We start from the raw sequence: 17,603 nt of genomic DNA, 5'->3' as shown, positions 1-17,603 counted from the left end.
AGCAGCGGCCTTTAATGGCTTTAGGAGGGTCCGCTCGCCCCCTTACATGCGCTCGAGAGCTTCTGCCGGGACGGACCCCTCCGGTCCCTGCTCAGCTGTCAAGAGCCCTTCGGACTCCGGCCAACTTATACACCCAATTACTACGGTAAACAAGTCACGGCTTTGAGAACCTGCGGCACCGCGGTGTCTCTGTAAGCCATTAACAGGGAGGCAGTTAAAGGGTTGAAAAGAAATCAATAACAAAATCAAAAAAGATAAATATACAAAAAGAAACAAACAAACAAGCAAAGAAAGAAAACAAAACAATTTAAGAGCAGTACATCCTTCTGAAAAATCAATGACGCACTCGCCAAATGGGGACATTTTGCACGCTGTTGCGTAATCTTTTGTCTAAGTATCATTTACGCTCTGTGTGCCATTGATTTCGCAGCTCCAGAAGAATTATGACATGTTGCTTCGGTCGTTAGTTAATACTGTAAATCAGGCCAGGAAGACGTTGTATTTATAGATATGCAGTTATGCTCTCCGCGGCTCAGCACAAAAAGCCGCCATAACAAGCCGAAGGAGAAACACGGGAGCAAAAGGCTGGACGCCCCGGCGCTCCTCCATCCAGAGAGGCAGCACCCAGGCCACGTGGAAATGGACACGCGCTCACAGCTCTGCCGTCCACTTTGGTCCCTTATCTTGGCAGCGCTGCTTATGTCAGGGTGGGGGAATTCAGACGGGGACAAAGGATAAAGAGCAAGGCAGATAGAGGCAGAGACCGAGAGAGAGACATGAAAGCGGAGGGTCATAAAAGCAGAGTGGGCGAGTCTTCCTCTGTCGTCGGTCATGCCGGGTTTATGCTTTGGAACTCAATCAATCAGGGGGGTAATTCCGTCTCCAGGCGGCGTGAACAGCAGCGCCGGCTGTGGCGGGCTGGGCGCCGCACGGCAGGGGGGTCTGGGACGGGACCCTGGCCAGACTTGCTCTCCCTCCCAACTTTAGTGGCCCTTTATGCCGTTATGAGCAGATTAGGCATCTGGGATTAACTGCTCGCTTCCAAGTGCTCGTTAATTCACTTTAAGCATCTTTAATGCAAGGGAAAGAACAGGTATGTATGGCCCAATGGGAGAAGACTGTGTGTGTGTGTGTGTGTGTGTGTGTGTGAGAGAGTGTATGAGAGTGTGTGTGTGTGAGAGAGAGAGAGAGAGAGAGAGAGAGAGAGTGAGAGAGAGAGAGAGAGAGTGAGTGTGTGTGTGTGTGTGTGCGCATATATAAGGATGCTTGCACTTGTCTCCTAGCACCTTTAGCACTGGCTGACTGGCCATGTCTCTGCTGCTCACAAGCTCTCAGCCAACCAGCCTTTGTGGCCGATTCTGTGAGCAGAATGCAGGGGTTAGTACTAGCAGAACTGCATGATGAGAGCATCCAAGCGCACCCAATTGCTTTGTGCGTGCGTGCGCACGCGGGCTTGCGTGCGTGCGTGTGTCAAACAGACAGAAAACCACTTGAGCGCCTAAATCTGGAGTGTTCAAACATCATAATTAAATATTATCATTTTAGTGAACAATGAAGGACATCCACTCAAACGCTCTGTCAAAGTCATCATTAAAATATAAATATAATTATACCACAGCTCCCTAATTAAAACACACATCTTTGGCTGCAGTGGTCCGTTCATGATTGAAAGCCAATAGACAATAAGCGGCTGACACTGGCAGATGGTTGGGTTCAGATAGAGGAATGGATTGTAATTAGCCTCGTCTCTTATGGGCTCTCCACTATTCTTCAGCACAGACCCCCCTGTATTAGTGTCCTTAATAACCTTTTATGGGCCGCTAATGCCTAATGAAATGCGGACTTCGGAATAAGATTAGCGACAAGACAGAGCGACGGAACTGATGTGCCGTATAAATAAACGTAGAAATGGCCACATATGGCAAAGCTCCGTTTATTAGCCCGCAGTTCAGGTCATCAATGAGCCATTCGAACTTCTGTCAGAACGGACACAACGCCATGGATCTGCTCGGCCCATAATGGACTGTAGAATTATCATTATTTAGCAGAACTTCTAATCCGTTGGTCCATTTGGACTGAAGCTGCCTGGCAGAACAGGCAGAGAACTGTACGCTTCTCCTGAGTTATTGCTTAAAGTGTCACCTTGTGGCCTCTGAGACCTGAATCCAGACTTTCATGTTACGTCTCTAAGAGAGAAATTTAACTGATGCTTTTATCTAAAGACTTACAATTATGATGAGTACAACTTGAGCAATTGAGGGTTAAGGGTCTTGCTCAGGGGCCCAACAGTGGCAACCTGGCAGTGGTGGGACTTGAACTGGCAACCTTCCCATTACAAGACTTTCCAGTTTATGTTGCTGAGACCGGAATCCAACCTCCACACCCCCCAGGCTAAAGCTCCATGTGACATTAAAGCGTTCTTTAACCCCAAAACCTTCACTTGGCTTTACCATTGCGGCAACGAGTTCCATTAACATCAGTACTGCCGAGGTTTCTTCACTGTCCGTTTAATTAAATGACCATTTGTTTAAAACCCACTCCTCAGCCTCTTAAGAGTCCTTTTCAGACAGTAGTGGACAGACTGCCTTACGCACGGCTGCTGCCAACGTGACTGTGAACAGGGAGGGCTAGCGAAGGCCACCCTCTGCACTCGCCAGGCTCCGCTGGTGTGAGGTCAGGTAGACACCTGCGCAGTGGAACTAGCAAGGCCTAGCAGGAGATTAACTCTGCTGGATTAGGATTAATTAAGTGGGTTAATTAATAGATTGTGCCGGCTCGTTGTTTTGCTTTCAGTGTGGAAGATGCCACTTGGGAGAGACTTGGCAGCTTCAAATCAATTTCATGGGCCTTTTATTCTTGAAGAGATAAAGCCAATATTTAGCTTTCCATTTTTCTTCTGTTTTTTTTTTCTTCTCCTCCAGCCTGTTTGTTCCTGTCAGGGACTGTGTGCTCTGCTGGGCTGTCGTGGCCTGGAGAGCAGACAAGGACACAGCTGCTCTGCACCCTGCAGACCACAGAGGAAACGTCTCTCTCTCTCGCTCTCCCTCTCTCTCTCGTTCGCTCTCTCTCGTTCTCTCTCACTATCTCTCTCTGCTTTTGCTTTTCTTAAGAAGCTTTTTTGAAGTCTTCCTAATAAGAACTTTATAAGCCAACAATTTAACAGACACCCTGTTTGAAGATAAGTGCAAAAATACATTTAAGTTATAATTTTTTATATATATATATATATATATATATATATATATATATATATATATATATATATATATATATATATATATATATATACATACACACACACACACACACACACACACACACACACACACACACACAGGGCATGTCCTGAATATTAAATTAGCATGTGCAGTCTTATTAAAGATTAGTATGTGTGTCTTGCACATGCAAATTATCTGAATATCAGACAGTTAGATATTAGTATGTCAGTATCGTCAAGCATTCAAGCTACGTAACGCTTTTTTTGAACAGAGTATCTGATCTACAGAACATCTGAAAAATGGCATGTTGAATATATTAATACATCAATTAAACTCTAAAGGAAAATGGATCAAAAAATGTGATCTATGGCCCCCTTCATTTCAAGGGCACTCAGAAAAAGCCTTATTAGTCAATTCCACCCCGACAGAAGGTGCGAGGAGAGGGGCGGACTAGAAAGAATAAAGAAATAAAGAAATATATGAAGAAAGAAAGGCAAGAGGGCCAATCTCCCCTGACCATCTTTCCGTCCGCCAGTCGAGAGGGGAGTCATTCTTCTCCTGCAGAAACCCCCCGGCTTGGACTGCTTTTCTTTTGAGCTATCAAAGGGGTGCTGCTCCCGGGTGGAAGGTGGAGGTGGAGGTGGTGGTGGTGGTGCAGGTGTGTGTGTGTGTGTGTGGGGGGGGGGGGGCACAAATGCACCAGCACCGTCGGTGCACCGCGCTGGACACTTGCGCCAACATACCCCCTAATGAGTGGGCAGACGGGTGGCCGAGCCTGGTGCCCATCAGAGCCCGCCACGCTCTCGGCCCCGGGGAATCACAGGCGAGAGTGCCACCGGTTAATGATCGCTGTAGGAGCTCAGCTCCTCTGACTCCGGGGGCGTGAATTTCAACGATATGACATTAATTACGGGCCTTGTGTGGTCGGGTCAATCTCTCAGAGTGTTACTCCAGCTGCAGGAGAACGCAGACAGCTTCGTGTAAGTTAGTGACGGATTTGGCGCCCTGGGTGCATAATTTAAGGCAGAAGCGACAGTTCAAGTGTCTTTTCTAAAGGCTAAAACAAGGAGAATGCAGGAGCCATATTTGCAGTGCGGTCTGGCAGCGTCTGAGAGGTGAAGGCTACGATATATCAGCATTCTCTAAGAACACGAGAATGCGTGAGGAGCAGTGCAGCATCTGACTAACGCTGTGTCTCGGAGACGCATTGCTGAGCGCACAAGGCATGAAGAGATCTCTGCGGTGCCTCGATCACGCCCTGGACACAGTGTCCCGCCGGCTGCATGCACTCTGTGCAGGGCCATCCCACTATGCCCGCCCACTTGGGTAACAGAAACATTCGGTGACGGACATTCCCTGGCTCCTCGTTAGTGGCCTTAGCTTCTGACCTCAAGCCTGTCTGCCATTGGCTGGATCTTTTTCCGAGGCGGAGTTCTCCTCCTCTCCTAACCCGGCAGCGCCACCGACGCTTCCGGACTCCAGCCGCGGTGTGTGATCCACTGATAACAGTGTATCTGAGCCGGGAATGGTCCACCGCCCGGAAAAATATCTGCTCGTCCGTGATCCTGCTGTTCCAAATCAAGTGATAAACGGCTGTCCGCCGCCAGGACACACCCGTAATGCACTAATGGAGTGTCCGGCGAGTGTAGGTGCAAGGTAGGCAGACAGCTCCGATGAAGGGCAGATGGACCTACATAAGGACCCTTATGTAGTCATCTACGGATACAGATGATGTGCAATGTGTGTGCTACGGGAAAAAGCGCAAACGAAAAAACCCCGTGGCAGGAAAGGCCAGGAGAGGCGACCGCTCTACTGGAGCAAAATGGAACCACTCAGGAAAGAGAATGTTCTCAACATGGGGCCAAGTAAGAAAGAAGGTCCCACAGACTTCCGCGGGAGAAAGGGGGAGCCGCTTACACGGGCTTCCTATAAAAACACCACATTTACATGCGGTAATGGCGGGATATTAAGAAAGGGAAAACGTGTTAGGGGTTTAGGCCGCCTGCGAGATGGATCGGGGAGGCGTGGGGGTTGAGGGCACCTGCAGTCGCGTCTGTACATCCGTGATGGGGGTAATAGAAGGTTGGAGTCCCACCGGTTTGTTGAATGCTGTCTGCCACACTAGTCCATGCATCACGCAGTAAAATGGAACACCGGAGAAAATTCGATCGGCCACACCGTCTCCCAGCTGAGAGAGGAGAATAGTACGGCGACATTTACGTACGCAACAGCACGACCCAGGCGCGCCTGCTCTCCGCTCCGTCTCGACTTGTAGCTGATCAGGCTTAAAACAGACAGAGAAAGGAGTATCGCAGGTCCCAGCTCAGTGGAGCCCGCTGGAAACGACGTGTTGTATGGCTGGAGCCAAACAGCTCGCCCTCGTCGCTGATGTCAGTCCTAGTGGGTGGGCACGGGATGTGTGTGTGTGTGTGTGTGTGTGCGCGTGTGTGTGCGCGCGCGCGCGCAGCGGTACGAGACAATGGCAGAGCAGACGGGTGGGGGGGGGGGTGCTCTCCTAGAGCAGCCGCACGCCCCATTTTCTGTGATGCCGCCTCCCTGACGAGGGCAATTACCAGACAGATGAGTAGCATTTCACCGGCTGACGGGCGCCAGGGATTAACCTGGAGGGCGGAGGAAAGTCATCCGCCCGTCACTCCCGCTATCTGAGGGAGCTCGTTTGGGGGCGCGGGGTTTTGTCCTTGCGGAGGCAAAATCTGACTCTGCAGCAAAAAGCCAAGGGGGTGGTAGGGGAGGGACGGAGGGATCCGGTGCCGGTCGCGAGATCGCGCGCTAAACCGCGCCAAACCTCGCGGAAGCCGGAGCATCTGGAACACAGCCGAGGAGGCGATTAAACCCCGGCGAGTCCGGCCCGGTCGTGAGCGTGGAGGGGCGCGGCAGCGAGGAGGCGGCTCATTAGAGCGATTACTGCGGGTGGGGAGCGTCGCAGGCTGACGCAAGCATCCATCTCCACCAGGCCGTCGCCGCGCTGACCTGCGCCCTGGATCGTGCTGCGGGCTCAATAATCACACAACAGCTTTTTGGGTGGGGGTGTGGGTGTGTGCCCAGCACGGCAGCCCCTGCTCTGAGCCCACACCACGCCGCGTGCGTCTGTGGCGTGCGGAGCAGGTTAACGAGCCGGCGTTTTAATTGGACCTGATTCAGGTGAAGAGAAGGACGAAGTGCCACGGCTGTGGGAGAGACCATTCTTGTTGTCTTTCCTGTCTCTCAACCCCCCCCCCCACACACTTTGTTGCTCTCTTTCCTCTTCCTCCCTCTCTCCATCTCCCTCAACCTCTCCGTCTGTCTCTCTCTGCTGCTACTGAACAGAAGAAGCTCCTTCCCTCTTTGCGACACGGGTGCGGGGCAGAGGCGTCTCGCCGAGGCGAGCGATAGCCCCTCCCCAGCCCTCCATTTTCCCCTCCCGCTCCGGAAACGCCGGCGCGCCTGCGAGCGCCGCAGCCTCATCTGTTTGTTTGTGCTCCGATGTCCTGCAAAGCCCCGCCGCGTTATCTGTCCGGCAGGCAGGCGGAAGGGCGGGGGTGATGGGCGCGGGTTTTTGCGCGAGCGCCTGTCCCCGACAGCCGCTCCGTTTGCATAACCGATTGTGCCCTAATCAAAAGTGAAGCGCCAATTCCAGCCCTCTCCCGCTGACCCCCCCTGGGGGGGGGGGGGGGGGGGTTTGGGGCTGACAGGCACACGCCGTCCAATAGGGGCTTATTACACGCGCGCCCCCTGGCTGGAGAAAGCCTGCGACCTTGACGATGGCGCATGCTTCGGCTCTCATCAGCGGCAGCCGCATCGGGCGGCGGTAATCGCAGCCGACCAGAGACGAGACGATCCGGGCGGCCCGTGCGGAGAGGAAAGACCATTTAATGTCAGGCAGAATCATGAGCTACAAGGTGAGCAGGGAGGCTTGTATTCGACGGCGCGCTAAAATAAAGACGGTGATTATGAAACAGGGGAACAGACAGCTGCAGCTTGCGTCAGCGCGGCTGGGCTGGCGGCAGTGTTCCCGTTACCGGGCCGCGCCGCACGCGTCAGGCGGCGAACGCTCTTCGGTGCTTCCTTATTCTCCAGAAGTCGTTTTTGCTCATGCAGTGTTTGCATGCATCCTCATCGGAAGAGGCAGAAAATGCCTTTAAAAACCCATAAAACAAGCTGGGAAGATTACCATGGCGATTAAACTATTACATGCTCATTAAAATCCACACTGGAAGAGACCTGCCAGGTATCCTCTAATTACAAAATAAAACCATCATTACATTTATACCTCGACTTAGCTGAATGCCAGTGATTACAGGTGACTGTTACAGGCTAACAGTGTAGACAAACATGTTCAAAGTGCATGTGCACGTGACCATACGCACGCAAGCACACCCACAACCACACACACAAAAAGCACGCACGCATGCACACACGCACAGGAGAGTGCACGTGCACACGAACGCACAAGAATGTGCACAGATCTGAGGCGCATGCACACGCACATGACACGCGAGCGGTATTTTTTCCCCGTGACCTGTTATAAATCCACTCAGCCATGTGGATTATAAGAAGTGCCTTGAAAAATATTACCTTCCCTCTATTCAACAGTCAATTTGAACCTTCACTGCCACTGAGCCTCTGGTAAATCCCTCGGCGCTACAAGTTGTCTGGAAAAAAAACTCATTCACCCTATATGTTTAACACCAAGGTCACTGACGGTATCTGAAATGGAAGAGATCGGGGGGCTTCTTTCGGAGTGGCGCGGGAAAGATAATTTTACATGGAAAACCGTGGGATTAAGTGCAAGTGAAAAGCCTCTCTTTCGTAGGTGTGAAAACAGAGGTGTCGCTGACCTGGTACACAGCCCTCTCTCTGGTGAGTCTTAGGCCAGCGCTACAAGTAGGAGCTTAAAGGGAGTGTGGTACAGTCCTCCAGTAAACGCCTCCTGCCCTTCACGAGATCAATATCCCCTCTAAAAATACATATATCGAACACGGTCGAGCTTGGACGCTTTCAGGCCGACTCCAGTGGTGCGCCTTGTCTGAGGATGATAAACACTCTCCCACTGCTGGTGGTGGGACGCGGAGGGACAGACACGCTGGGAGGCTTTGGCTAGGTGTCATCTCAGCGAAGCAGCCACCGCAGTGCTAAGATGATGGTAGCACCGTTCCTGCTGACGCACTGGCTAATCTGGGCTCGGGCTAGACAAGACGGGTGCCAGAGACAGAGAGGCCAGTCCTGGTCTAATCCCCCTCCGTAGTTTCTCAGAAACAGGAACATTCTGGAACGTTCCCGTTCTTTTGACACACTTGTTTGAGGTTCCCTGGCATGAAAACATCTGTGCGCTTTGAAAGCAACACTCAGCCGTCTTTACACTTAAACGGTCACATCAACGTAACAGTTCCGTCGTTTGACGTCACCAGCGAGATCATCTCTAGTACGACAAGCACGCAAGCCCAAACCCAGTCTTCTGGGCCCGAGGCCGTCAGAACGACTGTATTTTCACGCTGCGCACATCAACACTTGGAACGATGCGCGAGTCCCGAGTTGCTCCCGTCGCCGCCTCGTTTGTGCACGCAGTCGCCCCGCGAAACCGGAGTGGGGCTCTCGCAGGAGCGTGACTCTGGGCCGAGCCACCGGCTCCCAGGCTGAACAGGCTCGTCTGGCGGAGAAAGGCCCGGGCCAGCGCCTCTTAATCATCTGCACGGTGCTTGGCAGATCTGGATCCATCTGCTCCCGTTTCTCAAAGGGATGAGTCACGACGTGCAGGGGTTACTTAGTCACGCGCCATCGGCCCGGGGGGGGGGGAAAGAGAGACACAGCGCCATTACTGTTGGCGTCGCGGGCGCCATCGTCTGAGGCGCGCGAGCCGAGATTCGCTGAACGCGAAACAAAGGCCGTCGTGTTAAACAGGTGCCAGGGTTCGCCCATCTGCAGTCAGCTCTTCAAGGCTCTGTTTTTTTATTTACTCCATATGAGCCTAAGTCCTGCCAGCAGGCTGTCCACGGGTATATGTGTTTATGTGTGTGTAGAGCTTCGGAAAACACGGCTAAGATGCATGCTGTCGTGAGAGTGCGGGCCAGCCTGCGTGCACTTGTGAAAAGGTTGTACAAGCCTGTAATCTCCACGTAACAGTCATACAGCATGGGATTCCTACAGGACGCAGGGTCTGCATATACGTACGTGTGTGTGTGTGTGTGTACTGAGCATGGGGGTACAGCAGGAAGTAGATGCAGGGTGTGTGTGTTTGCTGGCCAGCGGGGAGGCCATTACCAGACAGCAGCAGGCAAAAGAAGCTTCACACAGGGCTTAACAAGATGGAACTTACCAGGGAATTGGTAGCTGTAGCTCGGGGCGAAGCCAGTGTATCCACGGCCGTACGTCGCTACGATGTTCGGGTAACCTGAAGGCAGAGGGGAAGAACTGAGCACTGTGATGAATGGTCCAGACCTCCTGAAGATTCCCTGTTACAGCCATGGATCACTACTGAACTTCCAAGTGTGCAGGCGCATGCGAGCACACACGCACGCACACACATTATATATATAAAAACATACAAGTATGTTTCAATCATACCCCATGTCCATATGTCCAGCATCGCACAGTGGCACCTACTGAACCAACCATATTAGACACCCCTCCCCAGTGCACACGTGCGTGCACACACACACACACACACACACACACACACACACACACACACACACACACACACACACACACACACACACACACACACACACACAAAGACTAACACATTCATTCACACTTTTTAAAACCTCTCCCACCTTCCAAACAGCTGCTAGGTAACAGATTAGCAGGCCGGGAAGCTCTCCGAGTTAATGAGCAAATATAAGTACCATAAGAAATGATAGCTATTTTCATCCCTGGAGCTCATCCCCCTTTCCCGTGGCGATGATAGGCAGACATGTCCGCTGCTGTCAACCCCCCACCCCACCCCACCCCCCCACCCCCTCTGCTGTCATTGATCGATAACCTTTCTTTTATAGCCTGAGCTAATCGATCATGAAGGACACGGCGGTGCGAGACAATGGCAAACCGATATCTGTGCCAGGACATGGCGGATTACTGCCTCCCGACAGCCCGTGTCCAACTGACCCAACGGTGCGGACGCCGGCGAGCGATCGTGGAAGCTTTCCCAGAGCAGAAGGAAAGACGTGGGTGCCGCTGGTCCACCACCAGCTCTGAACCGAGGGGAGAGGAGGGCAGAAAGCAACGTTCTTCCGCTCTGGCTTGTACCAGCGAGGAAGCGCCGGCTCAGCAGCGTCTGAGCAGCCTGAAGCTCACTGGGACAGAAGAGTGTGGGACAATCCCCGGCATGCATGCTGGAGATGTCCCCGAGCTGAGGGCCCGGCGGTCCATTGTTCTGTCACAATGCGCTTCCGCAGCAGACATCCAGACACTAATTACCTGGCCTGGATTCAAACAGCAGCCCAAACCGCTTTACGTGAACGGAAACGCTGCCCATATATAGGTGGAATTACTTTGGAGCGCAGAGTCTGTTTTCCGCCTTCCGGAGAGCCGGTGCCTATAGCCAGAGGAAGACCTGAAAACATCTCATCGATGTTGGCATGGGCAGTGCACCCTGAGAAACAAACGCGAAAGGTCTCCAGAGGCTTATCCTCGGTCGCCGGCTGCAAAACGCAGGCTGGTTTAGTGCAGTGAAAACATATGAAACATACGCAAGACAAAAGGCCAGACCCAAGCCAGACGGAACTCCAATCAATGTAGCCTGACAGTGCAGAGGCTGATCTGAGAGACGTGTCCGGTGAAGAAATTGATCCCATCCAGGTCCCTTCAGAGAGACTTTTCAGTAGCGGCTTAAACGGCGATATGTTGCTTTTAGAGAGCTCAATAACTTTGAAAGGGATTTTTGGTCATCTGCTTCATGCTACTGGATAAGTGCTGGAATTAAAGAGTGTCCTCGAGGAGACAGCATCGGAGATGAACGCATCTGGAGACGAGGGCTGAACCTGGCCAAACTACAAAGGCTCACGGCCCGGCACGCAAGAAGCTACTCTTTAATCTACATCTCAAGCCTCAGACTCGGCCTTCATCAGCCATTTAGCTGCACATGGCTCAGCAACTGTGAGCATGAGCTGGAGATTTGCAGTGCATGGGCTCTGCTATACGGCAGAAGATGTAGATATTTGCTACACAGCGCCTCTCTGGGTGCCGTTCCTGGATCGTTTGTTTACGGATCCCGGTTCGTTCTGCCCCGCGAGCAGAGCTGCAGCACGCACTCTCCCCGTAAACAGGATGCCCGCGCTAAACACACATGTCATGGGCTTTCCCTGTGATATTTAAAGAGCTTAGTATGAATGTAGTGCTGCAGGCCTCTATTGACAGCCGGGATTAATGCGCCGGCGGGGCCAGGGGCTGTCGGAGCATGGGCAGAGAGGAGGTGTCTGCCGCTGGATGCCACAGCCTGGCACGGCGCGACTGCCACACGGGAGATAGCGCTATCGGCGAGCCGCAGACACGCCGGCGCCGAAGGGCAGCTAAAATGGGCAGAGGCAACTGCCGCTCGCCCCGATGACCGCTTCTCCGCCTCCTAGCTGGGCAGCCAGCGAAGTACCCCGGATCTCCTCGGATAGGCTCGACTCGCCCGCAGACGGCAGGTAGGTGGGCGGGCTGTCCGAACACCCCCCCCACCCCCACCCCAATAGCACACAAAGCGAGGTGATGGGCAGGAGGAGAGGCCAGGGACAGGGGGAGAAGACTCGTTAAGCCCTGTCAAGCACTCTCCGTCTCCTGGCAACACAGTAAATAAAGGCTGTCACTTAATCTGGCCCACTGGCGTCGGCCTCTCCCTCTTATTTGCGTTATTAATATGCATGCTAATGTGCCCATTTTATGGCTCAACAGTTCGGATTCACTTTAAAATCAATTATCCATCTGGTAAAGCCGCACTTTGCGCAGGCTGAGATGTGTATTAATTTCAGCAAACATACATGAGGCTTAACACAATAAAGATAAATGGCTCGATTAGGTGTGGTAAACACGAGCGCTCCGAGTGCAGCTCTAATGAGATTTTGGCACATAAGGAATTACAGTTCCTTGAATAATGAGCCTTGTTGATTTTTGTATGCAAATTTCCAAAAGGAATGTTTCGCTGTCCTGCTTTTCCAATTTCATTTAGATAAGAGTGTGTTGCGAGCGAATGAGCTCATACACCCTTAACCGCACTCCCCTTCCCTCGGAGCCGCCACTTTGTTCATTTCGTCTCTTCCGTTCATTCAGTTTGTTCAACACTGGCACACTGATCTGCTATAATTCCTAATAAGGTCAACTTCCACTGGAGTCGAGTTGAACTGCGGGGTTGATGCGGCAGCCGGTCTGAGGCTGGGTACCATTGCCAAATGTAAATAATTGTCAAGAGACCACAAAAAAAAAAAAAATTCTGTGGCAAAAGTAAAGTGGAGCTGGCCGTCTGGTGGGCGTGGCTTGGTTTTCTGCTCGCTGCACTAGTTGGAGGACATGGGTCAGGGACTTGCTGGGTGTGGCTCAACTGGCCTGGTGTGTATGGATCAAGGGGTATGGTGGGTGTGGCTGAAAGGGTCCGGTGGGCGTGGCTGAAGGGGGCTGGTGGGCGTGGCTGAAGGGGCCTGGTGGGTGCAGTGTGGGGCTAGCGGGAGGGCAGGCTGAAACGGGACAGCCTCTCCTGCAGCTGCCCGCCATTAGCCGCCGCACACAGTCAGCACCAGGCGTCAAACGATTTATTTGCTTCAGTTACTTTCAGCAGCCGATCAGTCTCGCGGCCATTATCTCCCGTCACTGGAGCAGGGTGTGGATGGAGGGAGAGATGTCGGGGGTGGGGGAGGGGACGGGTGAGGGTTCGCAGCTGCATGTCCTGTCCTCGGAAACCAACGTCAAATCCGCAGGGGTAAAAAAAAAAAGAGAGAACCCTGGAGGATGTCAGGTGGGCGGCTGTGTGTGACGGGAGAGAGAGAGGGAGGGAGGGAGAGAGAGGGGGAGAGAGAGAGAGAAGGAGAGATAAAGAGAGGGTGGTTGAGAGAGGGTGAGAGAGAGAGAGAGGGAGAGAGAAAAAGAGAGAGAGAGAGAGAGAACGTATGTGTGTGGGACATTTCAGCATCACTCCTCCCATCACAAACGCTAAAGGATTTGGACTGGCATGGCGACAGCGAGTCGCCAGCCAAGCGTAGAGCAGTAAGCAGCAGACGGCGCCAGCTAGCGGTGTGTGCGCCGCCGGGCTCTGAGGATCACGTACACTGGCCTGCTTCCTTCCCCCACCTGCCTCTTCCCATGCTGTGATAGTCCAGCATGTACCTTGTGTGGGAAGCGAGGAATTTAACCTCTTCCAGCACATCGCACCAGTGCTGGCTGGAGGGGTCTCCATCGCAATCGTGTGGGCGCGAAACAAGCAGTTCGGCTCTCGAGTCTTTCCCGACACCAAAATGGCTCCAGTTGATTCATTACTGAAGCAAGGAGAGCAATGATACAATGCTGATATGAACCATATTTTTGCACACATCACAGAATATTGATCCGCCTGGTAGGTAACCAGTGGTGCAGTTCTTATACAAATGCATGATTTAAAAGAACATACTTTGTAGTGGCAAGTAGAACTGATAGACAAACAGACAGACAGACAGACAGACAGACAGACAAGCAAGCCTTCAAAGTTTACTCTCTAAAAACACACAACATGTCATAGCATATCAGAACAAGCCCAGCCAAAATGACTCTGAGAACAGATTATTGTGATTAGCGGTGGACGTGTGCGGGAGACTGAGGACGAATTATTGTGATTGGTGGTGTCCATTTGAGTGAGACCGATTGGTGGGATTGAGACTGATGGCAGTTTAATGTGATTGGTGGTGTCCACGTGAGTGAGACCGATGGCAACAGATCAGTGTGATTAGTGGTGATGTGAGTGAGACTGGATCATTGTGCTGGTACCTGTGTGTGTTAAACCCAGGATGGATCGTTGTGATTGGTGGTATTTGAGTGAGACTGATCACAGGCCATTGTGACTGGTGGTATTTGAGTGAGACTGATCACAGGCCATTGTGATTGGTGGTATTTGAGTGAGACTGATCACAGGCCATTGTGATTGGTGGTATTTGAGTGAGACTGATCACAGGCCATTGTGATTGGTGGTATTTGAGTGAGACTGATCACAGGCCATTGTGATTGGTGGTGTCTGGTTGACCGAGACGGATGACAGTTTATTATGACTGGTGGTGTCCATGTGCGTGAAAATTACGATGAATCACTATGACTGGTGGTCTCCATGTAACTGAAAGTGACAGTGGAACTTTGTAATTGGTGGTCGTGTGAATAAGACTGACCACAGATCAGTGTGACTGTATGTGGTTTGCGCATGTCTGTGAGTTGTAATTGTAACTGTATGACTGAGACTGGCAACAGTTTATTATGATTAGTGGTGTCCATGTGAGTAAGAATGACAATGGATCACTGTGATTGGTGGTGTTCCTATGAGTGAGGCTGGCGGATCACTGTGATTGGTGGCGTTTGTGTGAGTGGTGGCGTTTGTGTGAGTGAGGCCGGCGCATCACTGTGATTGTTGGTGTCGGTGTGAGTGAGGCTGGCGGATGACTGTGATTGGTGGTGTCTGTGTAAGTGAGACTGGCGGATGACTGTGATTGGTGGTGTCTGTGTAAGTGAGACTGGCGGATCACTGTGATTGGTGGTGTCCGCGCCCCTTACTTAGCATGCCCATCCCTAGCATGAACGCGTCCATGGTGTAGGGCAAACCCCGAGCTCGGCCCCGTGTCCCTGGGGGGAACATCACCTCCTTGGGTTGGGCCTTCTTACATTCTACCTGTGGACAGAGAAAATAGCAAGCTTTAGGCAAAAGGTGTGTGTGGTGGTAGCCTCGAACTCCCCTGTTCTAGGGATAGGAGCTTCTACCAGGGTTTTCTGCATCAAGACTTGACCTGCCAGCCTAGCACAGCATCGTGGACCGATACAGTGGGTGGAATGCTCATCGCAGAAATGAAATACCAATAAAGGCTATGAAACCGAACTCCTCCTGTGTGGCTGGAATTGCGGCGTTTATATTCCTTGGACGGTACTGCAGGGGCTCTGATGGCCCTGCCATGCTAACAGTGAGTTTATATGGGGATCTGTTTGCTGAAGCATGCCAGGCAGTGTCTCCAGGCAAAAAGTTTGATTCCCCACCCCCAACTCCCGTTTTTTTCAGGGGGGGGGTTGTTGTTTTGCTGAAAAATGTTCCCATCTCTGTCTCCGTCTCGCTGCTCTCGTCTGCTCCTCATCAGCGAGCCAACTCCACCCGGGGCGCTTTCTTCTCCGCTGACCCCCCCCCAAACAACCTGCCACTACCTACCCCCCCGCACCGAAACCACTGCCATCTCGTGCACATTTCTCCTCCTTTGCGTGCGGCTAAGCGACGGCACGGTGGAGCACCACGAAGAAGAACCACGAAGCCGCACTACAGGAACCCGTCACGGTGAGTTGGGTGGAGGGCACCAGCATCCGGCCTGGGGGCGTGGAAGCCGGATGTCCAGCCTGATAGGCACGTGTAAGTTGACGGTTTTATTTCACTGCTCCCTTGCAAGGCAGACCACAGGCGGCGCAAGGTTTCCTGTGCTGGCTACCGCTCACAGTTCTGCTTGGCGGAGGAGGTGCCCTGCTCTGGCCTTGTCCACCAGCACGTCTCCAGCCCAGACGCATGTCTGCCTCTCAGTAAAGCTGCTCCCTCACCGACACACTCTGTCTCACAGTGCTTCCCTCCGTCTCTCCTCCTCCCAATCCCCCTCTCTCTCTCCCCCTCTCCGGATTTTAAATAAAATGTCGCAATTTGTTCTCCATGCATCGTTGCTGCCACTGTGGATGGATAGTCCATCCTCGCCTCTTTGTTTCGCAAGCTGACAAACCGGAGAAGACACGGCAAAGCAACTGTCTCCTCAAACCCACACCCCAGACAAACCTTCTGAAGCTTACTGCTCGAGTTTCAGAGTATTAGCATGCATTCATTTTCTGGCTTTGTTTGTATTTAGGAGAACAGCATTTAAGCAGTTTTGACAGGGAAAAGAAAAGGTTCACATTTCACTTCCGTAGAGACACAACCTGAACAATCTGCATTCTTTAAACAGCTCGAAAACCTTGTAAATTGTTTTTTGTAATTGTTGTTTACATGGAAGTTACAGCGCCAGTTCAGCACTGCTGTACACCAACTGAGGAGCTCGCATGACACCAGGCGTGCTGATGTAGTCCTGGAATGAGCCATAACATCGAGCGCCAGCCAGCACGCAAAAAGACAGTCGTCCTTCTTACAAACACAACATGCTTTAATTAAACAATGAGTCTGATGTGAGTGTGAAAGCACGCGTGTAAGAGGAGGGTGACGCGTGTAATTATGTCAGTGTGTGGTTTCGGCGACGGTGCCGGGCGCTCGTTCCTAATAGACACGTAAAGGCCTCGCTTTTGATCTGCCAGAGCCATCAACAAGCCGTTAGGGGGCACGACTGCTGTTCCACATTATTACTTAACTAATTACTGGTTGAGGTAAGCCACTGTGGAGCTCCTCCGCTCGTTAATGGACATATGAGGCTCGCGCCTAATGACCTGAGAGGGCGGCACTGGCCTGCCACCAGGCTGGGGATGGGTGGATGAGCGGCTGGGGATGGGTGGAGGAGCTGTCTTTAAGGTGTTTTACTTCAGAGGGTAAAACGCAATTTTGATGCATCAGTACAGCTTTGCTAAAGTTTCCGAGCAACTATCAGCCTTCTAAAGCCGCGTTTCTATGTTGACCCCAACACAGATGCTCTCGTCTGGTCTTCATACCACCTTAAAACCCGTGGATGAGAGGGAACCAGCAGGGACTCCAGGGACCAACCCACGTATGTAGGCACAGCGCTCTCCAGAACGCTAGTCCTCAGAATAGGAAGGATACGAGCGCAGCAGAGCTGGAGCAGAGCTAACACGACCACCGTCGCGAGCGCCCTCAGCAGCGAGGCCAAGGCGCGAGACTAGACAGCAGGGTCTCCGGTCCATCGGCGAGAACGCACACACATGCACACACGTGTGGATAAACATAAGCGCGCAGACGGCTTATTAGCTGGCTGGTAAGGGATGGATCGAGTCCAATCTGCTGCTACCTATGACGCCACCTCCTGACAAGTGATGTCACCGGCGGTAAAGCTGCTGGCAATCTGTTTGACTTTGCGGCACCGTGGGAGAACACAGCGAGGGGACTCTCGCCAGACTGCGGGCAGCTGTCTCGTACGATCGCACATCCCCGTTCAGACACCTTCAAGCATGCAAACGCAGGTCCTTATGAAAAAATGTTTGCAATTCAGCACATGTTCAAACTGAATAATACATTCCGAGAAGAAAAAATGTAAAAAACAAATGCTAATAATTAAAAAA

The 17,603-nt window shown here is 52.2% G+C and overlaps 1 protein-coding gene across 4 annotated transcripts in view; it reads right to left on the bottom strand.

Annotated features, from left to right (window-relative positions):
• The window catches only part of msi2b (musashi RNA-binding protein 2b), a 169,807-nt gene that overhangs the window by 18,357 nt on the left and 133,847 nt on the right, over window positions 1-17,603 (bottom strand). For all 4 annotated transcript variants that reach the window (XM_035534014.1, XM_035534013.1, XM_035534015.1 and 1 more), the window contains exons 9-10: window positions 14,919-15,033; window positions 9,532-9,606 (exon numbers count right to left, since the gene is read on the bottom strand). In XM_035534014.1, coding sequence (XP_035389907.1) covers window positions 9,532-9,606; window positions 14,919-15,033 — 190 coding nt within the window. The remainder of the gene's footprint in view (window positions 1-9,531; window positions 9,607-14,918; window positions 15,034-17,603) is intronic.

This window comes from Electrophorus electricus, chromosome 15 (assembly GCF_013358815.1).
Source record: "Electrophorus electricus isolate fEleEle1 chromosome 15, fEleEle1.pri, whole genome shotgun sequence".
In the NCBI taxonomy this organism is placed as follows: domain Eukaryota; kingdom Metazoa; phylum Chordata; class Actinopteri; order Gymnotiformes; family Gymnotidae; genus Electrophorus; species Electrophorus electricus.
The sequence above is the reverse complement of the archived record's forward strand: the minus strand, read 5'-3'. Positions and strand labels throughout refer to the sequence as shown.